The sequence below is a fragment of the Nicotiana tomentosiformis genome, chromosome 11 (assembly GCF_000390325.3).
Source record: "Nicotiana tomentosiformis chromosome 11, ASM39032v3, whole genome shotgun sequence".
NCBI lineage: Eukaryota > Viridiplantae > Streptophyta > Magnoliopsida > Solanales > Solanaceae > Nicotiana > Nicotiana tomentosiformis.
This window is the reverse complement of record NC_090822.1, coordinates 103,027,023-103,049,518: the sequence shown is the minus strand read 5'-3', so window position 1 is coordinate 103,049,518 and position 22,496 is coordinate 103,027,023. Positions and strand designations below refer to the sequence as shown.

The following is a 22,496-nucleotide window of genomic DNA, read 5'->3' as shown; positions in this document are numbered from 1 at the left end:
TAACTTTATATTTTAGATATGCAATTGGTCATTTGATAAACCAATTATGTGTTGGCTAGTGGTAGGGTAAAGGTTGTTGGGATTAAAAAAAAGCTGTTTGGGGGGGGGGGGGGAGGGGGGTATAGGATCTCATGGAGGTTTATAATGTTTTAGTTTCTTCATTTTTCTATTTACTTTTTTTTTTTCATTTCCTTCAAACTAATTTATAATGTCATACTTTTTGCATTTAAATGGAACAGAATGTTAAAACTCATTACATGAATATTATTTACTCCATTATTTTACATAAATTGATGTAATATTGTTTTACGAATTAACTTTTCGATCACAATTTTAATATTTTTTGTTACTAAGATATATACATAACTAAATTTAGTAGTGTATTTCATCTTTAATCAAATAAAATCATATAAATAGAAGGCGAAAGTTAAAAAGTCTAAGAAATGTAATATATTCATATTAGTAGAGTAGTAGCATTGACTATGATAATCCACTATTCTTTAGTATATTTTAGGTTGCAAGATTTCTATAAAGTACTTCCTGATGTGAAACGATAAATTCTCAAATTTGCTAACTGATAAAAAAGTTACAATATTATAAATAAAAAGGGGGGGAAAATAAAACGACACCGTTTCCTCATTTTTATCAAGTGTACCTCTCGGCCTGTCGTCTCAACTCTCAACTCTCAACCGCAAAGCTTAGCTTATGTCAATGGCGCGAGGCTTCTTTGTTTGTCCACAGACTAAAAACTCTTCACAGTTACTCTTAACTTCCATTTCTGAAGCTTCACGCTTAACAAAATTCCTAAATTACCCTTCTTCATCTTCCACGACTCACCTCCATTTCTCTCTTTCCACTCCCTCTTCTTCTCGCTTTCTGTGCAGCCGTTGCAGTACTCACCGCCAAGAAAATGTACCAATCGACATGTCAGCATACTCAGACACATTTGCAAAACGTATGGCTATGGCTGGTCTCAAACCCCATCATCGTATTGGTCAGTTTTGCTCCCCTCCCTTCCTTCCCCTTTTTACTTCGTGGGTATTATTAAGAAAGAATAGGCTAAAGTTGGAAAAAATGCAGCTTTATACATTTTCCTTTTAGGGTGTGTTTGGTATGAATCCTTGAAAATATATTTTCCTGGAAAATCAATGGTGTTATCACTTTATTTTCTCATGTTTGGTCGGTGACCTTAAACCTTGTTTCGAAAAATATTTTGTAGTATTTGGTTACAGAGTAGAAAATCTTTTCTTAGCATACTCTCCTCACCCCCACCCTCCCCCAATTCCCATGTTTCCTAGGCTCTCCTCCCCCTTCCAACAATTACATTTTTCTTCAAAAATTCAATTATTCTTCTAAAATATTCACATAAACCCAAAAAAACTAATATGCTTATTTACTTTTTCACACAAGAACGTTGAAATTTGAGCTCTATAGCTGAAAAGAAAATATTTTTTCTTGTTGAAACAAAATGAAAGTACTCTTTCTACAACACAAAAAGAAAGTACTCATTTTGTTGAAATGAGAGAAAATACTCTTTCTATATTATGAAAAGAAAATACTCATTTTGTTAAAATGAAAAAGAAATTATTCTATCTACAACATGAGAAAAAATTACTCTAAACAATATTTCTATTATATAATCTCTTGCAACATATAAGATTCAGGCTAACAACGATAAACGTCTGTACACAGATAAAAGAGAAGAAATATGAGCAACTCCATAATAACCATTCTCAATATAGGAGTACTCAAGAAGCAAGTAGACATGAGAAAAAACATCACACAAGTATCACAGACCATATTAGACAAGCAACAAAATATTTTCCTATAACAATTGCTTCATATTCTAGCTTTGTTCTTCCAACCCCATTTGTGTATTTTAGTGTTGTCGCTTGAATCTTTCCAGCCAAACCTTGCAGAGATTCTGATTTTTTGCCATGAATGCTGTAGCTAACATATCACTTTGCACCAAATAATCAAAAGCTTCACCTAAGAACTCTTCTTCATAACCTTCTGTTGCCATAGTTTCTTCGTACAATCTTGTCACATCTAATCGACTATCAGTTATCTTACTGATTGCCGCTGCCACTTCTCCAAGCTTTGTTGATATATCACCGACCACATCTTGCACATCAGAAGAACGACTTCGTTTACGACTTGCTTTGACTTGAGAAGTTTCACTTACTACGTCTTGCACATCTTTTTCCTTTGATGGCCCTTCAATGTCATTATCATTACCTTTCTCCGAACTACAATCCAAGCCTATATCATCAAACGACTTAGCACAATCACCCCTAGCTCGATCATTCCCACACATGAGGGACATTTCTTCAAACATTTCAATCTTTTTGTTAATGAAGTTCTCATGAGTAGGATGAGCCTATAATACAACGACAAAGCAAAAAGTATAAGAAACGGGACAAGCAAGACAGTAACAGACAACCACCAATATAGCAGCTAATCCAGCTAAACAGACAGTAAACAGGACAAGCAAGGTAAATGTACTACTTCACATGGTAGGGAAAATGTATAAAACCAAGATGACAGACACCATAAATTTAGAACCCCAAAATTGTTACCTTTAAATATAAACATGAATAGTTGTGCTTTCCGACAAGAGAAATCATTCTTGATACCACTTCGCAAGGGGACATCACAATCAACTTGGTATGTGATCACAATCAACTCAAACTCCTCTCACGACTATCTACTGTTAATACCATAATATCTCAACAACAAATGCAGTTCCAGAAGAGCTAAGAAAAAGTGAACGCCTTGGCTTTTTTAATGATGGAGAAATCTGTCTAGGGCCAACCCTTAGGATCAACCCTTAGGACCAACCACGACTATCGTAACTCAATCTTTGCCACTTGAATGCCTTGTTAATATGAGCAAAAAAGTGTTTATATATAAAATTCTTACAAGCAAGAAGTTCCTGTACAAAAACCATGTATTTATTGCCCAATGAAACATAAGGAAACAAAGAATCTACAGGAAAGACTAGCTCCAAACTTCAATCCATCAAATTTAGAATGTAAATTCTAACGTAACAAAATAATCAAATCCAATGCAAGGCTATGTGACCCAACAAACAGACACATGTATTAGGATTAATAATGTTACTCTTTATTAGGATTAATAATGTTACTCTTTATTCTTATCAAGCTAACAAGAAGTTACTAGCAGATTAAAGGAAAAAATTACAAAATGGATAAAACAAAATAATAGTAGTAGTAAGTTCTCATTGGTTGTGTTCTCAGGCAATGTGTTAGCTTTCTCAGCATACTGCTCGAACTCCTCCTGAAGGCGCAAATACATGAAACATTAGCAATTTGATGGGTAACACTAGATACAAATTGCCTTTTCACATAAGACACACTGCAGATAGGGTTCTAAATGGCACCATCATCACAAACACAAATGGACAAATTGATTATGCCATATATACACCAGAGAGGCAGCAGTGTGTAGAAGCAGCTCTGGATTGGATTTGATTTTTCCTGCCCTTTCATAGAGAAACAGATTCCTAGATTCCTTAAACATCAATTATTTACTTTAAAAGGATACGGAATGACTTAATGATATCAAAGTAAAGATAGAGCACTTCCTGCACAAAACCTCACTACCAAGTGCCAAGCATGAAAGTTATCTACCTAGTAAGTAGTAATGCGCACCAAATATTTCAAATTCTTGAATTGAAATTAGCCAGACAAAGACACCATCAAGAGATCACAAGCTCATAAATCAGGATGTCAATCTTGAAAGAGCCACTTAAAGGAATACAATCAATGACTCGAGCTCGAGAATAGGGATCTTCAGATCCATTGGAACAGAAAATATGAATGTTATTGTCATTCAACAAATACTTCAGCCTTGGGCAAAAATACTGCCTATAAACCCAAGAAGCCTTTTTGACTTTTGGAAATTGTTAGTATCACAATAAAGAGAAAGTAATACCATGACTTTGGGATTACAAATTCACGAATAACTTAACAGAATATAAGAATTACTTAAAGTAGTAGTATGTGTAGTCAACAGCAAATTTCATTTCCTATAGAGCTGAGAAAACTATCAGAAGAAAGAGTAATTATTACTACAACTATGTAATAACTATAAGGAAAGTATATATATAAAAACATTTTACCTGAACGTGTAAAGCATAAACTCTAGGACTGGCAGTAATCATCTTCAAGCTATCATCCCATCCAAGACCACTTTTATTTAGTAGAGTTTGCACTGTATTCCATGTACTTCTTAGTGTTTTGAGATGATTCTCCACATGCTTAGGTGTACACTCCTCCATTCCTAGTTGTTGCTTAATGGCATCCGAAACACGATTGAATGAGATGGCCTTAAACTGATTAGTTGATTTATTCCCTTGTTTCACTTCATCATCCAGGATCTCCAACATCAAATATTGCATTGGTTTTGACCACCTAAACTGTTTATCTCCTTTTTTTACCATTGTTAACTGTTATAGGAAACATGCCAAACATGAAATTTAAGATAAATAGAGATAAGACAACTGAATCATACAGAATGTAAAGTCACTATACATAAGAGTATATGGAAACACAAACAATTAAAACCAAGATGACTATAAAAAATCTATTTCTTGATAGACTAAATTCATCTATTCCTCCTCCGATCATAGTTTGTAAACATGGCATGAGCAATATCATCTCTTTTTAATGACCATTCCCTAGCTTCTTCACGTCTTTCTCTAGGTGTCTGATAGGTTTGACTCCCTTGAGAACTGTGAGTAATTTGAGCATTTTGTGTTTGAACTTATGGTTGCCCGTCTACTTCTTGTATTATTATTGGGTCATTTGGCTCCAAATCGATTATGTGATTATGTAAAATGCATGATGCTAACACCACATCCACTTATGTTTTAAAGTCCCAAAAGGGTTCATTATCAATCACACGAAACCGTCTCTTGAGAATAGCAAAAGCACGTTCAACATCAGATCTCAATGATGCATGACGGAGGTTGAACAATTCTTTCTCATTTTGGGGAGGACAATCACTATACTGTTGTAAGTGATAGCGTACTGCATGATAGGGAGGAATAAACCCCTTACAAAGGCCATATCCCGCATCCAAAATATAATATTTATCTACAAAGCAAAATCAAAGTTAATTAATATACATATTTATTTTTTTCTTTTTATGAACTACTTTAGGTTGAATAAGATACCTTGGGGGACTTGAAACCCCCGTGGTCTCTCCAATGCATCATTTAATATGCGCGAGTCATGAGCAGATCCTTCCCAACCAGCAAGCACATATGTGAACTTCAAATAAAAGCTGACAGCAGCCAAGACATTTTGTGTTGTTGTGTCTTTGCGGCCACGATACCTATTTTGGTGTTCGATAGGAACAGATGCAAGCACATGTGTGCCATCTATTGTTTTTACACAATCCTATATGTACAACTAAAGTTAATAATATATACTGATGTTCAAAATTAATTAAAAACTTAATATTTAATATGTTACTCACAGCAAACCAAGGGTAATAAGGATGGTTGTTCCTTATCTCCAACTGGATAGTATCATTCGATAATTTCACAATGGTTGGATAGAGCTTCAAAATTGCTTGAAGTGCAGTGTGGAAGCATCGATGAATAGATTCAAGCGACCTATAAAAATGCGACCCTATCTTGCGAAACCGTTCATTAAAACCAACAATTTCTAAGAAAATTAGTACTTGTTCTTGCACAGACATATTTTTGATTGATCTCAAGAAATTATTTCTTCTAAGAGCATTACACAATTCAAAAAATACGGGTTGGCTCATTCTTATCTGACCTACACAATGAACATTACTTCCATTCAGAATACTATTTATGTAAAATTCCCTCTCTTGGTCCTTATTGGTATAAGGTGCTCTAGGAATGTTACTTTGATTTTCGTAGGCTAAAATAATTGCAGCCCAACAGCTAAGATAGATGTGGCTGCCGCTCCAACTATTGCATCATCTTCGTCGTTCTCAATCGAATCCATCTGTTGCAACCCAACTTTAGAACTTCTACTCATAAAAATGGATGGATAAAAACATTAAAGAGCGTAAAAGAAATCGAACTTGGAACTAGTAAATCACTCAAATAGCCCAAAGATATAAGAATCTGTAGGTTTTTCGTTTCTAGTATACTGTCCATACAGATCCTTTACTTTCATTGGTGTTAACTAAAGAATTACAACCAACTTAATACACATCATACAATCATTCGGAGAAGATTAGGATTAATGTGGGATTAAAGCTGTCACTGAAGAAAAAGTACTGCAAAATATGAAAAGAGTGGATTAAAGGTATGTAACTGACTCTTCAAGAAAAAAGAAGTACCAAAGCCAATTTGCATTTGTACCATTAGTACGAGCAACAGATGCTAAAAATGGTACTACATATTAGAAACTTTAATCTTTCTACACACTATAGAGCAACCTTTCTTTGTTATTATTAGAAATCATAAGAAGAAAAGGAGTGGGTTGCTCTAGTGGTAAGCACCCTCCACTTCCAACCAAGAGGTTGTGAGTTCGAGTCACCCCAAGAGCAAGGTGAGGAGTTCTTGGAGAGAGGGAGCCGAGGGTCTATCGGAAACAGCCTCTCTACCCCAGGGTAGGGGTAAGGTCTGCGTACACACTGCCCTCCCCAGACCCCACTAGTGGGATTATACTGGGTTGTTGTTGTTGTTGTTATATAAGAAGAAAAATGGAGGAAATTTTTTTTAACTTCTAACATTTACTATAGTTTACCAGAAGTAGAGAGATCGACAAATCAGAACACAAAAGCACAATCAAAGATCACAAAGCATTTAGGAAAATAAAGATGAAACAACAGAAAACCAAAAACGAAAAAAACTACATTGCAAAGCATCGACGAAAAATACCGTGTTGTTGCCGGAAAACGGTAGATTAGCGCGGCGGCGAACGGAGGAGAACAGAGTAAAGCTTCGCCAAAACCCTAGATTGGTGTGATGGCGGAGGATCTTAAAACCCGAGACTGAAGACAGAGAAATCGGAGAGAAGCGAGACGCGCGTTTTGTTTTCAGGAAAATGTTTTCCCTTAAAATTTTAGGAAAAACATTTTCCCCCAATTAAAGAAAAATATGTTGATAGGGAAAATATTTTCTAAACTATTTATGTCAACCAAACATGGGAAAATGGGAAAATATTGAAAAATATTTTCCTCCCTACCAAACACACGCTTAGTCTGTCCGAAAAAATGTCACCTTTTTATATTTAAAAATAATTTAACTTTAAAATTCTCATTTTACCCTTAATCATATGATTTATAGTCACACAAAAAAATCAAACCCTTATCGTGTTGAAGATATAATTAAGTAAATAAAAATGTACCCTCTCTAACAGATTTTACATGAGATGACTAAGAAGTTCAACATGGTATCAGAGTCTCATTGCCATCTATTATCAAAAAAAAAATTCACGTATCTATTATCAAAAATAATTAAAATGTTTTCCTCCCTACCAACACACCTTTAGTATGTCCGGAAAAAATGTCACCTTTTTATATTTAAAAATAATTTAACTTTAAAATTCTCATTTTACCCTTAATCATATGATTTATAGTCACACAAAAGAATCAAGCCTCCATTGAAGGGCGTGTTGAAGATATAATTAAGTAAATAAAAATGTACCCTCTCTAACAGATTTTACATGAGATGACGAAGAAGTTCAACATGGTATCAGAGTCTCATTGCCATCTATTATCAAAAAGAGTTTTCACGAATCTATTATCAAAAATAATTTTCACGGGCATGTCTAATAAAAAATCAGGGCCGTACATGGGAGGCGTGAAGACGTAATTAATGCAATAAATGTGTGGTTTCATTAACAATTTAAGCTTTTAAATGAGATAGTGACATAATTCAACAGTGGTATGGTTTGTTGTTTCCTTATATGCTTGGACAATCCTCACCTCATAAGAGAATAGTCTTTTATCTTTGATCGCTTTTTGGTGCACACATATAGCCCATACTTGTGTAGAAGATTGGATGTCATTTGTAGAGAATCATGTTCTGATGTAAATTCTCTACTCTTTTGTATACTTCTTGTATGCTGGAGTTTTTTCTCCCTTTTGATTAATACAATTTACCTTATCAAAAAAAAAGCCTCACCTCATAAGCTAGCATTTGGGTTGCGTTAGGCCTAAGATTCATTCTCTTTACACGGTTCTGGCTTATCCCTATTCTTGGTTTACCAAATGGTGGGCTCTCATGTTATGTTATCTATGCTCCAAAATATCCAGCATTGGGTGGGCAGGAGGTGCTAGAGTTCCACATTGATTGAGGATATGGTTTATTGTTTCCTTATATGCTTAGACAATCCTCACCTCATGAGCTAGCTTTTGGAATTGAGTTAGACCCAAAGATCATTCTCTTAACACTTCTTAAAGAAGACTTTGAATACGTGCCACTCAACAATTTCCAACTAATTACCTTATCGTGACCATGGATCTGAGCTTTCTTCAACCTTTTCTGTAGTTTTGGGAGTCTCTGGTGGCCCTGATAGCATGGCCCTCTGTGTGTTAACTGCTGCATGGAAAACCAATAGCCTTGGTATTGCTGCTCAAAAGAATGAGTTCATTGACGGGCTTTTGGCAGTGGTAGTTGATCATGGACTGCGTGCTGAGAGTAAAGATGAGGCCAACCTTGTTCACCGTCGAGTCACAAGCATGGGTATATATTCCTTCAACTTCTTTTTCTCGTCTTGAATTTAATAGCATTGCTTAACACCTTTTAATAGAGATATAATGTAGGCCTTGTATAGGGATCAAATGTGAGATTGCTTGCTGTGAATGGTCAGAAGGCAAGCCGAAGCAGGGTCACTTGCAAGAAGCAGCTCGCGAGAAGAGGTGATTACAAGAGTTTCAATTTTTCTTCAGCTAAATGCTATTCCTGAGCCTTGTCATATCTGTGCATGCTGGTTTCTTTATTGACTATATGTTATCTACATTCATCCTGATGTTAACAATTTTATCATTATTGTGAGTAAATAATTTTGTTCACTATTTTTTTGAGAATGATAACCTATTATATAATTGTAGCACAAAGGCTGTGCTAAGGCCATATATACAGATATCGAAAAGAGCAAAAACCAGGGCTATAAAATAAATAAATAAATAATTTTGTCATTATTGTGAGTAAATAATTTGTCCCTTGTCATTTGTTCAGGTATGAAATTCTCCAAAGTGCTAGCATCCGGCATCAGATTGGTGTGTTGATGACTGCACACCATGCAGATGACCAGGTATGCCATTACAGCTTCTACTCTGTGTATCCTTGCATGTTTATATTTCTGAATTAGCACTTTATCAGATGCTATCTGTTTAAGTCAATACATCGAAAAAGAGTTATGCTAATGTTATTTGAATACATTTGATGTTGCCTCATCCAAATGTTAGTTGAACGTTATAGATTTTAACACAGTAGACTTGGAAATCGCTAATAGGAGTACTTTACAGGCGGAACTATTCATTCTCAGGTTATCTCGTAATAGTGGTGTGCTTGGACTTGCCGGAATGGCATTTGTTTCACAGCTGTTCTGTACATGTCCAGATTTAAGTGCTGAAGCGAGTGGCGATGGAATTTTATTGGTGAGACCTCTGCTGGAGTTCTCTAAAGAAGATATGTATAAGGTTAGTTTTTTCATTTGGCGTTTTGGAGGATTTTCATAGTAGTCTTTGAACTCTGAATGGCTTTTTCTGAATCTGTATGTAGAATTTTTCAGGTTAATGTTTCATGAGGATCTTAAAATGATTAAACTGCATCTGCTGCATTTTGCTGAAAAGATTGAGTGGGTTATTCCTTTTCCTAGTTCATTGGAAGCTTCTAAAGTTGCATTACCTTGTATTGCAGATATGTCTAGGTGCCAATCAAGAATGGGTTGAAGATCCCACAAACAGAAGCGCATTATTTACTCGTAATAGAATTCGTATGACATTGACTGACCTGGCATCACGTGAGTTGTTTTTCGTGCATTTGACTTGATTTATGCACCCAGTATCTTAGAGAATCCTTGTTAACTGACCTATATTTACTGTATTTTGATCTTTTTTTCCTGCAGCTATCTTCAGATCCGAATTGCAAGCACTTATTGCTGCTTGTCGGAGAACAAGGTCGCATGTTGACAAAATGTGTTCCAACCTGTTGCATCAAGCTGTGACCATCATGCCTGTGAGTTTTAGAATTTAGCTGGGAATGCATTATAACTAACATGTCATTGTCCCTCTATTGGTACTTGATAGTCTTCGGAGGTGTACTACCTGTTTGAGAAATGACATCTATCTGCATTTGCTCTCACTTCGTGCCCTTTTTCTGGGTATATTGGTTGTCAGTTTGCAGTTCAGCACCATTTTCCTTACATACACATTTCACAGTCCATTATCTGTCCAAAACAGAATCACTAACATTTTATTCAACCTTATTTTCTTATTTTCAATGCAAAATGAATATTGTGGTTACTGTGTCAAATGCTCTCTTGTAGGTAGTCAAGAGGGAAGCAGTAATGAATTAAACTAAGGTATACAGTTTCCTACTTGGACTGGGGGAGATTGGTAATTTCCTGTTTTCTTTCTTTGGACTTATGGTTCGTCATATTGACCAATTAAAATGTTACTATTTTTTCCCCGGGGTTATTGAAAGCAAGTCCCAGAGCATTTTAGAAGTCATAGTTCTAGGCATGCTCCTTGCATTCTGTTATTAACTGTGTGCACTTCTTATTTTCAGAATGTGAATTATTAAAATCCTTTAATTAAATAACAGACATTCAGTGAAGTATTATGGAAAAGATTGATGGATCAATAGATAAACTAATCATTTAGAAGAGAAACATGGAATGAAATCCTTCAATGGTTACTGGTACTGTTGGGAAAGGTATTTTGACTAGGACTTATCCGTTTAATATTTCCTTCGTAATGATTTTCATCTGGTTAAGAGAAACACTCTGCATATCTGCACCTTGTCTATAACCTGATGTTCCTCTCTCTTTCTCTCTCTTTCTCTGCCTCTACTCCCTAATTTTTATTTTCTGGAAAGCAGGAAGGGTATGCAGTGATTGATTTAGGAATCCTCAGGCCTTCAGATTTAAAGGACATAGTTCTCTCCAAGTTTATTGCTTTGTTGTTGCAGGTACAGCCACTTTTAGCTTTTACTTTCTTTAATCAATTATTTTCAGACAATATTTTGTTGGAGAAAGCTTTTCTCACCCTGTATCTAATGATACATACCTACTTATGCCTCTTGTTTCTGGTATGATAGTTTGTTTCACAAAGGCAAAGACCTGTCAGAGGCAGAGCATCAAAATTAGTGTTAAACTACATTCGGACTTCCCCATGCAAGGTGAATATAATCCAATCTGACTCAGTTTTTGCGCACACAAATGAGATATAACAATTGTGGACAAGAATTTCCTTTATCTTGAAGTTAGACTGATGATTTTCAATACCCTATTGTTGAATATTATTACTTATGGCACCTTGCAGACTGCTGTTACTGCATCTGGTTGTTACCTTTGTCCTGCTCCCGGCTCCAGAGGCACTCAAGTATTGGTTTGCCGCTCTACTGATGCTGATTTGACTCTAGAGTTCCTAAATCCATACTTGACTGAAGGAAAAAACTGCTCTATTTCAAATGAGGTAAAGCAAATTGTAGCAAATGGAAGGTCATACTCGGATCAGTTCCCTCAAAGTACACTAGCAATGCAATTTTTGGACCTAACATCTTCTGATTCCATTCTAGCTGAAGCCAAAAGGGAAGGCATTCTTAGTGAATCTACCTACAAGAGCATTATTTCTCTACAGAGAGAGGAAAGCAATAATTTCGTGTCTAAAACTAATATTGTGCTTGAAAATAAGGTGGAGCACAAAGTAGAATATGCAGCTTCTGCTCCAAGCAAAGTACTCCGTCCTGAAAAAGTTGGCTACTTCATGAACAGATTTATAGTGAAGTGGAATCTGAGCAAGCAAAATGCTTGCACTTCATTTTCCACGAATAACTCCAATCAATTCCAAGATTTCAGGGAAGAATGGAACTTTTGCAACTCTTGTGTCGTTGGCTATGATCGGCTGGCCAGTGTCCGTTACATGGTTGATGCTGATTGGTTGTATCTGGCGACGTTATCAAAGAGAGAGGATAGCTGCAGTGTTCATGAAGAACTTTCCCTTTCTGTGGAGTCACGAGTAATGAGCAACATAAACTTGTGTTCTGCTTGTACAAAGAAATCAGCTGAAAGAGCTCTCCTCTTATTGAAGTCCATTCCAGTCGCAGCAAGAAGAGCTTTACCTGTCTTAGTCAATGTGGATGGGGTGTTGCTAAGCATACCAGTAAGTCGATGCCTGTTTTTACATCTGCGTTTGTGATACTAATCTGATAGTATTTTTCCTACTGCTAACAAGCCTTCCTGATAAGCTTTTCTTTGTCATTTAATTCTGTTTAGCCTAAAGCTTGAGGCTACGATTGCCAGGTCATCATTATATGAACCTGATACGAACCTGATAAACGAACAGGCTGGTTCAACCACAAACAAGTTACTCATTTGGTTTAGTTTATTATAGAGACTGGTGAAAAACAGTTTAGACCAAGATTTATAGTTGATCCAAGGGGAGTAGATTAAAGTGGAGATATTCTTCTTTGAACCCTACTGAAATGTCTAGGCTGTTCAGTTCTCGCAGCCTTGCCTCTCAGGCACTGATCCTCTGCTCTGTGCTTCTTCTACATATGACCCAACCATGTTCTATCGCTGTTTCATTCTGTTTTGTTTTGGTTTGTTTTATCCTTTAACTGCATCACTGAACAAGGACAAAGAGCATGACAGCACAGAACTTTTTGGTTATATAACTACCCACCACTGGACAAGATCCTTCTCCTCTTACACTCTGCGAGTCTGCGGCCCTTTGTCTTCCCTCTCTTTCCTTTTTCTGGATCTTTTCAAGATTGAGCGCACTTGATCAGTTACCATGATGTGTGTCAGACAAAGTCTCACCCGAAATAGCACCACATTCGGTAATACAAATGTTTCAGACGTATGTGTGTATATGCATCGATATTTCACTAGCGGCTCACTAGACTGATTTACATGCATTGCAACTGGTGCTGGAACGTGTGTGCTTACTACTCATTAACCATATCTCTTGGATCACCTTATATCTGTGAATGTTATGCTTACTACTGTTCTTGTGGTTCACTGCCAATCCAAAGTAAGGCTGTAGGTAACTAGTTGTGAGGGCATTAATGGTGTAAATTACAATCACAACCATCCCTGAAAAACTTGGTCTTTTTTCCCCACATTTTCCATGCTGGCTTTTGAGATGTCAATTTCTTATTTCTCCCTCAGTTTTTTATCTTCTCTATCAACTGATAATAAGGACTAATTATTTTCTTTTGCTTTTGTTTTATCAGAGTGTGGGCTTCCAGCACTGTCCTTGCTTGGTGGCATCAGCAACGTATAAGCCAAAAATACCGTTGGGTGGAGGTTACAATTCATTCCTCTAGTTGTTTCACAATGTAACCGATGTGATCTTGTTCGGGAGTCATGATTATTTTAGCTGGTCCTCTGCAGTACCAGAGGGGAAACTTCTCTACTGGGGAGAGGTAATCTGAATTTTGGACGTTGTTCAATTAGGGTGCAATGCACATGTCTAAGATGCAGACATTTGAATAGACACAAGAATTTTATGAATCCTCTTCCAGTGGAGATTCTCTTGGATTGGTAGGATATGAAGACCAACTTAGGGTTTAGAGCTTAGGGTTTAGTCCCGTTAGAGCACATTATAGCCAAGAGGCTGTTTGCAACTATTTTCTTGTATAACAATAGCTCAACAGGAACATGAAATGTTGCAAATCCTTTTAGGTGGCAATTGTGTCAACGAGAAAGCTACATTTGGATGTGTAGTAATTAACATCTGTTGCAATTCTCGTGGCTGACATCTTATGTCTCTTTTCTTTCTTTCTTTTGGGTGTTACTAAGAACAAATATAGAAGAACTGGGTTTCAGGTAAAGTTACCACTAGGCACCAATGGCAACATAAGATTATTTCAAAGTCGCTATGTTAGGTGTCATTTGAAATCTATAGCATTGCAATAACGTAACTGAGAATAAACCAATTTTGAATCTTGTGCAAAGTCAAGCTTAATAAGACATTAGATTTCCAATTCATAACTTCAAATCTTTGGGTCATGTACCCTCTAATAAGTGGTAGACTGAAATAAAGATATGATTAAACTATAGGAAGCAAATCACTTCTAATTTTTAATCATCAACAACGACTGACCCAGTAAAATCCCGCAAGTGGGATGGGATTTGGAGAGCGTAGTGTGTACGCAAACCTTACCCCTACTCCGAGGGAGTAGAAAGACTGTTTTCGATAGACCCTCGACTTAAGAAGACGAAAAGAGATAACATATCAGTACCATTATCAGAAATCATAGAAATAATAACAGCATCATAAGAACCAAAAAATAGATAAACTTCTCAATTATAATCAGATTGTGAAATAAGTATCCTGAAGCGAACCATAATCCTTTAAGGAGTTGATAAAAATACTGCATATTCACAACTTACCATGCCATAACACCGTTTACTTGTTCAAGACAGCCTCTAAAATGGAAGATAAAAGCATATACCTCCATTGTCAATCTAAACCCAACAAAGACTATAGCTGCAACGATACAATTAAAATCCTATCACATCCAGTATATTTTACATGAGGGGGAATTTAAATGCAGAATCAACATGAGGCAATAAACTAGAGTTTTGTATTGCCTTTTCTATAATAGACAAAAGAATAGACACATAGACGAACCTAACTACATCATACTCTAGTATTTAAGCATCATCCATGTGGTTATCATTGTCATGGTCGCCTTCATAATATTCATCGTCACGCTGGATATGCTTATCTTGGGTGTGCTCTGTGAATACAAGGCAGGGTAAAGTGTTAGATCACGATAGTTCCGAATTTGAGCATGTTATGTGCTTAAAGTCACATTTCTACTTACGATCCACACGCTCGTCTGGATTTTGCTCATCTTCATCAAAATCAGGAATATAGAAGTCGGGTGGTACCTACAAAAATATGAAAGTTTTCAGACTCCATGCAAGTCACTATCTTTCCCCAGATTCCTTCAGGCATCCATCACAATCATGGTTAGATCCATTCCATGCGCTTTTGATGACAGTTACAGCACAACATTAGCAAATGCAGGATGCTCTTTTTTTATGCATTGGAGAAGCATTCTCACAATGATTGTGTGAATGATTGTAGAACCACAGTAGAAGCTGAAACTTCCCTTTTACATGATTGTGTATTTTCAACGGAAGGATGATCAACATAAGTCGTCAAGAGGCAATCACTTTCAAGGGCAAAATGTATCTCAAGTGCAATGCCACGGCAATCCGAACAAAAACCGACAATAAACAACCTTTTAACTGTGCAAGGCAAATTAAAAATTGCAAGTTGCTCAAGTCGTATAAACACAAAATATAGCATGCAACTATGTAAAACCAAACACATGTAATTATGCGTTCTTGATTAGTTGGAACCCAAAATTATAAAGATGCACTTGACTTACTTCTTGCATTTGTACACCAGGAGCATGCTGGATGCAACGAAGATTTTCCATTACTTGCATTTTTATGGTGCCAATGTATGATTTGCTATTCAAGTTCTCCTGTTCAATCAATGAAACAACAAGTTGAGCTAGATTACGATGCTAATTTGTTATCCTTTTTTACTATTTTCTTTTTATGACCGAGAAGTCCATCCGGAGATTATGGGCCAACCGCATCTCCAACCACAGCCTTTGAAACTCGGGGATGATGGGCCCGCCCCTCTACCTTCTCCACTTAAATTCCGGACTTAGTTCGCTTGGCACAAGTCTCGAACTTGCAACCTAAGACACAAGTCCCTGAACCTTTGCCAGTTGAGCTAACCCCTAAGGGCTTATCCTTTTTTACTACTTGAAAACGCTCAATGAGACATGGCACAAAGGATCAAGCAATCTGATCATCTTATGGTTCATACAACTATGGTGTGCCAGATGAATCTAACTGGAAAAAAGACTGCAAACCTTGAGTAAGATGAGGACGTGTTGTGTAAGGAAAAACACAACAAAAATATTTCAACTTACTATGTGCCCGCCAGGAAGCTTCAATGAATAATCAGGGCCAAAATATTTGATGTAATCATTATCTGGAATTTCTGCAAGACGAAGTATACAATTAATTAGTCAACCAAGCCTCTCTATAATAAAGAATATAAAACATTCAGCTCATCCCTAATAGCATCGTATAAACTGATATTTTACCAATCTCATTCAAAGTTGAATTCAATGTTAAACAGCACAAACCCAAAGCAAGGCGTCAAATTTCAAAAACTCCAGTGTCCACATAAACCTCGCGAGATTTTATCTGGTCATAATGCGACAACTTTGACCAAACAGTAACGTGAATGGTTGAAAGTAATAAAAGGTTTTCTAATTCGCACACACAAGATAGATTCAGTGTTAGAAGACCAATCCACCCTTCCTTTCTGTTTTCGCTGAACAATTGCCAAAGACTAAGCTACCAAGTTACTGATGAATCCACAGGAAGTGCTAAATGATTGGTATCAGAACAATTTACTTAATATCCGTGTTAAGTGCTAAACCAATAACTCAAATACATCAGACAACAGATCTGTACTTAGAACGATGTTCAATCAATTAATATATCAATCAACTACCCCTCAATCCCAAAAAAAGTTAGGGTTGGCTATATGACTTGCATCTACAATATTGGGATGGAATTCACGATACACCAAATTAACCTTCACGGTCAGATAGTGCTTCAGTGAACATCAGTCAACTATCTAGCTCAAACCTGGACTAAAAAATTCCTCTCTTCTGTCTGCGGTAAAGCGATTCCAATGCTCACAGCCAGTTAGAGCTATAAACATTCTGCTCCATTCAAGTCCAAATCAATCTAGTACTACTTTGCTTATAGATAATTTGTCTTTTAAGGTCAATTATGAGTTCTCAGTTTTCTAAAACCAGAGGTTCTAAATCTCATACTTATTCCTATACCTGCATACAAATCTCTAGCCTGGTTAGAAGAACTTCCGGATAATGGACATAATGCAAGTGGAACAATAATAACTAAAACTTAATGCCAAGGATATCTGTAAACCAGCATTCCTTGTTGCATGAGCACAAAAAGGAGTATAACATTTTTGCATTTTGCATCCTAACTAAGCTGTTGACAGTCACCAGAAATTACTGAAACAAGAATAAGAAGCAGTGTGAACGCATCACATAAAATAGAAGTCTGCTCAACATACCATTGGGAAGTTCTGTGTCTAAAAGAACTCCAGTTTCCAGTGCCCAACATCGGGCAACGTTCTCTTTTGTGTATCCCCCACCTCCAGTTACCTGCAAAAGGTCCCGTGCAGTTAAACACAGACAGGTAAAATGTTATGAACCAGAAATGAAATTTTAATTTGAGAAACACCCACCAGCAACGGCAAATTAAATTTCTTCACAAACCTTACGCATTCAGCATGCCCTGTAAGAAGCATCCATTGATAGATATAGATTTAAAATCAACAGAGGAAATCCCACCAAGAGCTGAATAGTGAGGTTGAACTAGAATGCTGAAAGTGTTTAAAATAAGATTTTCCAATTACAAGTAGAATAGCACCATCAATGGAGAGGTTGAAGCAGCCCAGACGATCACCAGCTAGTGAATCTGCCCCACATTGCAGAACTATCGCACCAGGTGAATATGTTTCCACAACCTTTGCAATAATCTATGAAATGACATGTTCCAAAAGCTTTAATAAATCAGCAGAACACGGTAAAACTAATATTGCATAAAACTTTCTTCATGACTTACTGTTTTGAAGAGTCTAGTGAAGATGCCATCATCTATTCCATCCTTGAGGGGCACATTTATGGAATAGAATCTTCCATCTCTTTCCCCTGTATCCTTCAGAATGAAACCACAATAAGCATAGCTAATGGTGTTCATAAGAGGGGTCTTCTCTGAATGCAAGGGGTAGGAGTTTCATCCTAAATGATGAATTTACATCATCAAGAGCAAACATAAACTTTAGACGCACATGTAATACAAAAATGATTCCATATTATCACTCTCTTCCCATTACTGAAAGGCAGCACATGTGCTTTCTCAAGGAAAACCCATGTTAGTTATTGGTTTAAAATTTGACATTTGCAGACAAACTCTGCTGGTCAAACCTAAGTAAACCAAATGTTCCATTTTTCTAATCTTCCCTTCTTTAGCACTTTATGATAGCACAAAGGGGTGGTACTCCACTCAAACAGCAGTACACAACAAGGCATAACCGAGCAACTTATAATAATGGGAAGTTTGGCATGAACGATGACATAAAAGCTACATAACTTCAGAATTTTTAAATGAACTAATAATTTTATTAATGCGAAGGCAAAACAATCCTGCATGCAAGGTGTACACAGAGCTACACACCTTGACAGGATTCAACCTTTTCTCTGCTTTCAAACCTTACATTAGCTCTAAGCTTCTAATGATAGCAATGATTGATTTTTCATTCCAAGAGGTCAACCATAATGTACACCACCTCCCCCTTCCTCCTTCTTATTTGATCTAATTTCCTTATCAATTATTCTCATTTTCTTTACTCATTTCTCTAAATGGCTGAGTTTCCCAAAAATCGGAATAGCTACTTTGAAACTTTTTACCTTGATATAACACTCTAATGACAAGCTACCTAATGTTTTATAGCAACTATTCCTTCACCATAAAACATTCGACCTACTTTACTTCTCTTGCCCACCACAAATAATGTCACCTTTTTTTCTGGAAGGAAAGCCCAAGCTATCAAACTAATACATACTAACTACGATATTTCTTGATTTTGACGTGACATCTTTTTTTATAACGTAGTTGTCTGAACCAGTTTTCACACACCTCGATATCCACAGGGTACAAGATACCTCCAATCAGTACAACCATCAAGGCTAAGGCAAACATAGATAATTCGTCTTTTCTCACCTTTAGTGTCCCCTTTTATTAGGATCCAAACCTGCATCCCCAAGGTTGTTACTAAAGTTCTTTGACTGCTAGGCACACCTTTGAGATATAAATCCCCCTTTTTTCTACAAGTATTGAGATATAAATCCGTTTAACTATTTCACTATTTGACAGTTCAAAGATTATTCTCCTAAGTTATCCTAAGTCCTAATATCTAAACTAGGTAATCTCTTTGAAATGGAGGAAGTAATTTTTTTAAAATAAATGGTGGTTTTTGGATCATTTTTCTCTTGCCTCTACTTATCACAGGGCCTGCTTGCTCCCACCAAGACAAGTACTTGGAGTAACGGAAGTAACAAAATAGCACGAAAAAGTCAACAAAATTCAAATGAACCCACATAATATTAGCTCATGCTAGACTGTCAAAGTTCAAAGAAAATCTAGAGAACAAAAAGAAGAATAAACTGTGAAGATAAGAGTACCTTCATATCACCAGTTCCAGGAAAGAACTTATCTCCATACTTGTGGAAACTAACTGTCATAACCCTGCAAAGAGCTCTAACATTAGAAACTTAAAGATTCCAGCACATGTGTAACATCTTAGATTGCAGTAAACTTAGCAAATATTTATCTCTAGTAGAAACACCTCATGAGAAAGAGTGCACTTTCTACACCAAAAAGATTATATAAGGCTGTCCCTTAATGAGCACCTAGCAAACCATTAATGCACTTACAAATATATGAATCTAGAAAGTTTAACACTAACATTTTGAGTAAAAATGTCAAAGCAAAAGAACTTAGTAGCAAGCAGAAATCATTCCAAACAAAAATGTTCAAACTGCGCATTAACAATCAAAAAGAAATGTTCAAACTGTGCATTAAGTGAAACAAATCAAACAGTTGGAAACCACAATCTGTCAATACTTGAAGTATTCAACTGGTGCCTAGGTGAAAAGCGCATGCTCACAGCTACTGAATAGATAAGCAATTCAACAATCAAGTGAAATATTGCAACTACAATCTGCTAAAGTATTCACCTGGTGTCTAGGTGGAAGTTGCATACTCACAGCTACTGATAAATGAGCAATTTAATAATCAAGTGAAATGTGAACTTGAAGTTCTAATTTATTCGTAGGCGTGACACAAGATAAGTTATATGAAGGAAAGTTTAAAATACTTCTGAGGCCCCATCTACAGTATAGTTAAGAAAAAAAACTTGTCTACAGATTTCACACCGGAGAAGTTCATCGTCATTTGGCTTCTTGAGTCACAGTCTAGATTCGTAGCTACTACTATAAAGTTTCATCTGGGTTTATCATTTATCCTCAGGTTTGACACTAGCTCCAAACAACAAAGAAAGCAACCGCAGAAGTTGAAAACAAAAATTTTTGGACAAAAACTACAGAAAGTAATGCCACCTGACAGTACTTATATAAAAAAGTAATCCCACCTGTCAGTGAAATAAAAGGCCTCTTCTACACCATCACCGTGATGCACATCAATATCAATATACAGCACCCTCGCATGATACTTCAGTAGCTCCAATATTCCCAGAACTAGGTCATTTATATAGCAAAATCCTGAAGCAGCACATTTCTTGGCATGATGCAATCCACCAGCCCAATTTATAGCAATGTCACAAAGCTGATTATTCAATCTGCGTGCAGCATCTGCCAGCAAATGTTTGTTAGAGAGTGAATATGAGACTTCAATGGAAATACCACGCTATCAATGTCAAGTTTACCTATTGTTCCGCCAGCATAAATTTGGCAAAACTCGAATAAGTTGTCAAATACAGGGCAATCTTCTCCAAGATTATCTGATAAGTAACAAAAATTAGGAATAGTTCAACATCACATTACTCAAAATAAATTGGCTAAAATGACATTATGCTAAAAAGCATAGTAGTTCTTAGAAAAGATAATGAAATGTTTCTAGTTTGAAATCTGGTCTTATAGTGAGTTGCTAGGGGAATCTTAATAGTCCAGTTGGTTGGCTATCTGCACTTTCACCTTGTTAGTGAGAGTCCAATTCCGTACCTTGCAACCCCCTACCCCCCAATTTCCCCTTCCCTTATGTATAATAATATTTAAAAAAATAGTTAGCTGGTAATTGCACCTGTATTAAATGTAGAAAACAACTTTGTTAGAGAACCTAAGTTTTTTAATGTTCAAACCAGACAGGTCTAAGTGGAGTGACATGGACGCTGGATACCTATTTGTTGTTGTTGTGTTGGGTTTGTTTCATGGAAAATGACTAGTAATGTAGTACTACAGCAGCAAAACAAATAAGTATGCAGCTCAAAGATAATATTTTAACGGAGAAGAGATGAAATAAGTCAAAGTTCAAAACTTACATCTAGCCATTTCACTAGGGAACAAGTGCTGGGTATCAGGGGTAATTCGGTTCAAGAACTCAACATAATCAGCTGAATGAAACTGCGCTAGCTCCACTGGGTATGCTTTATGAGGCCTCTACATATTGCAATCGAAAAAAGGAAAACCAAATAAAAACGAAAAACTTCAAAAAAACACAAAAAAGGAAAAGTGGAAAAAGTTACGAACATAGACTTCCATCTTGTTGTGAAGACCATAGGCTAAAACCAGATGATGAGTCATACACAACCTGTGCGGCTTCATTGGATGGTTCGGACCGAAGTACACGCTTCCGACATCGCCTGCAACAAAAATTCAGCTTACGTAAACAATTATCAACGCTTCCATATAAAATGAGCAGGACCTAGGGTTTGGGAAGAAGAGAAAACTGTACCGTCGTAGAAGTAGGAGATTTTGTCCTTGGACCGCATTTTGTAGAGGGAATAGGTGCTATACAGAGAGGAAGCTGAGACTCCCGGTGTTGTTTACGGGGACTTTGCCGGCGGGAGAGGTTTCCCGGCTTGCCGGCGGCGATTGCTGTGAAATGAACAATGGGCGACTCGTGGATTTATATATCTTTAACTGAAAAACTAAAAGAGACTCTGCCAACTAGTTATACTGTTAATTCAGAATTAAGAAGTTTTTAATTCAAAATTTATTTTCCAGCTTATTTTACTTCAACGAATTAATTCTTTGTTTAATCAATAATTGACTAATCAAACACTATTTGATTTCTTCTCATTTGCATAATTATTAGTGAGTCCTTGTACTAAACTACTAATAGCAAATGACAGATGTGTGCGAGTTAGACCTGAATACTATCTTGTTACTATTAAAGAAAGAAAATTGACTCACATAAATAATATTATGAAATCACCGCCCTTTTTAACCCTTTTTCCTGCTATTTTTTAATATTTCAGTACCACAATATATTTGGATAAAATTCATAAATAACTACTTTTCAAGTTTTAAAAACGAACGTAGGAAAGATGACATGTTAAGATACATGTGCGGGCCTACCAGAAGAGATAAAATTAGGAATAAAATTATTCGGGATAAAGTGAGAGTGTCATCCGTGGAGGATAAGATGTGT

The 22,496-nt window shown here is 36.4% G+C and overlaps 3 protein-coding genes and 1 long non-coding RNA gene across 5 annotated transcripts; 1 reads left to right on the top strand and 3 right to left on the bottom strand.

The window, feature by feature from the left end:
• The first annotated feature begins 670 nt into the window (after positions 1 to 670).
• On the top strand, positions 671 to 13,947 carry LOC104100473 (uncharacterized). Its single transcript, XM_009607702.4, has 11 exons — positions 671 to 994; positions 8,507 to 8,701; positions 8,793 to 8,877; positions 9,197 to 9,272; positions 9,487 to 9,660; positions 9,881 to 9,983; positions 10,089 to 10,198; positions 11,063 to 11,152; positions 11,282 to 11,362; positions 11,506 to 12,345; positions 13,421 to 13,947. Exons 1-11 carry the CDS (start codon positions 706 to 708, stop codon positions 13,511 to 13,513), a joined length of 2,136 nt encoding a protein of 711 aa, XP_009605997.1. The 5' UTR covers positions 671 to 705; the 3' UTR covers positions 13,514 to 13,947.
• LOC104100472 (uncharacterized) lies at positions 1,612 to 5,385 on the bottom strand. The gene is made up of 3 exons (XM_018772203.3): positions 5,201 to 5,385; positions 4,145 to 4,471; positions 1,612 to 2,380 (listed from the first exon to the last, which is right to left on the bottom strand). Exons 1-3 carry the CDS (start codon positions 5,240 to 5,242, stop codon positions 1,880 to 1,882), a joined length of 870 nt encoding a protein of 289 aa, XP_018627719.2. The 5' UTR covers positions 5,243 to 5,385; the 3' UTR covers positions 1,612 to 1,879.
• LOC138900966 (uncharacterized) lies at positions 8,507 to 11,113 on the bottom strand. Its single transcript, XR_011412371.1, has 2 exons — positions 10,982 to 11,113; positions 8,507 to 10,452 (listed from the first exon to the last, which is right to left on the bottom strand). It is a non-coding gene; the product is annotated as an uncharacterized lncRNA (long non-coding RNA).
• Positions 13,948 to 14,524: 577 nt separating the features above from the next.
• On the bottom strand, positions 14,525 to 21,991 carry LOC104100471 (histone deacetylase 9). Of its 2 annotated transcripts, XM_009607699.3 has the most exons (14): positions 21,798 to 21,991; positions 21,593 to 21,705; positions 21,385 to 21,502; positions 20,773 to 20,847; positions 20,479 to 20,698; positions 19,511 to 19,574; positions 17,892 to 17,984; positions 17,697 to 17,805; positions 17,512 to 17,561; positions 17,338 to 17,428; positions 16,151 to 16,221; positions 15,593 to 15,691; positions 15,020 to 15,086; positions 14,525 to 14,932 (listed from the first exon to the last, which is right to left on the bottom strand). In XM_009607699.3, exons 1-14 carry the CDS (start codon positions 21,832 to 21,834, stop codon positions 14,847 to 14,849), a joined length of 1,293 nt encoding a protein of 430 aa, XP_009605994.1. In that variant the 5' UTR covers positions 21,835 to 21,991; the 3' UTR covers positions 14,525 to 14,846. The 2 variants fall into 2 exon arrangements, with proteins under 2 accessions (XP_009605994.1, XP_033513080.1); XM_033657189.2 differs by lacking the exons at positions 20,479 to 20,698; positions 20,773 to 20,847; positions 21,385 to 21,502; positions 21,593 to 21,705; positions 21,798 to 21,991 and having other exon boundaries at positions 17,892 to 18,067.
• Between the last annotated feature and the right edge of the window lie 505 nt (positions 21,992 to 22,496).

Bases quoted from the DNA above. Each gene is read 5' to 3' on its own strand.
- LOC104100471 (XM_009607699.3), bottom strand. From the start codon at position 21,834: ATGCGGTCCAAGGACAAAATCTCCTACTTCTACGACG. The intron at 21,503-21,592 runs GTTCGTAACTTT...TGCAATATGTAG, and splicing joins ACAACAAGATGGAAGTCTAT to AGGCCTCATAAAGCATACCC. The intron at 14,933-15,019 runs GTAAGTAGAAAT...TTGTATTCACAG, and splicing joins TCCAGACGAGCGTGTGGATC to AGCACACCCAAGATAAGCAT.
- LOC104100472 (XM_018772203.3), bottom strand. From the start codon at position 5,242: ATGATGCATTGGAGAGACCACGGGGGTTTCAAGTCCCCCAAG. The intron at 4,472-5,200 runs GTATCTTATTCA...TTCCTATAACAG, and splicing joins GGGGTTTCAAGTCCCCCAAG to TTAACAATGGTAAAAAAAGG. The intron at 2,381-4,144 runs GTAAAATGTTTT...GTTGTATTATAG, and splicing joins TTTATGCTTTACACGTTCAG to GCTCATCCTACTCATGAGAA.
- LOC104100473 (XM_009607702.4), top strand. From the start codon at position 706: ATGTCAATGGCGCGAGGCTTCTTTGTTTGTCCACAGACTAAAAACTCT. The intron at 8,702-8,792 runs GTATATATTCCT...GGCCTTGTATAG, and splicing joins CCGTCGAGTCACAAGCATGG to GGATCAAATGTGAGATTGCT. The intron at 12,346-13,420 runs GTAAGTCGATGC...TTGTTTTATCAG, and splicing joins GGGTGTTGCTAAGCATACCA to AGTGTGGGCTTCCAGCACTG.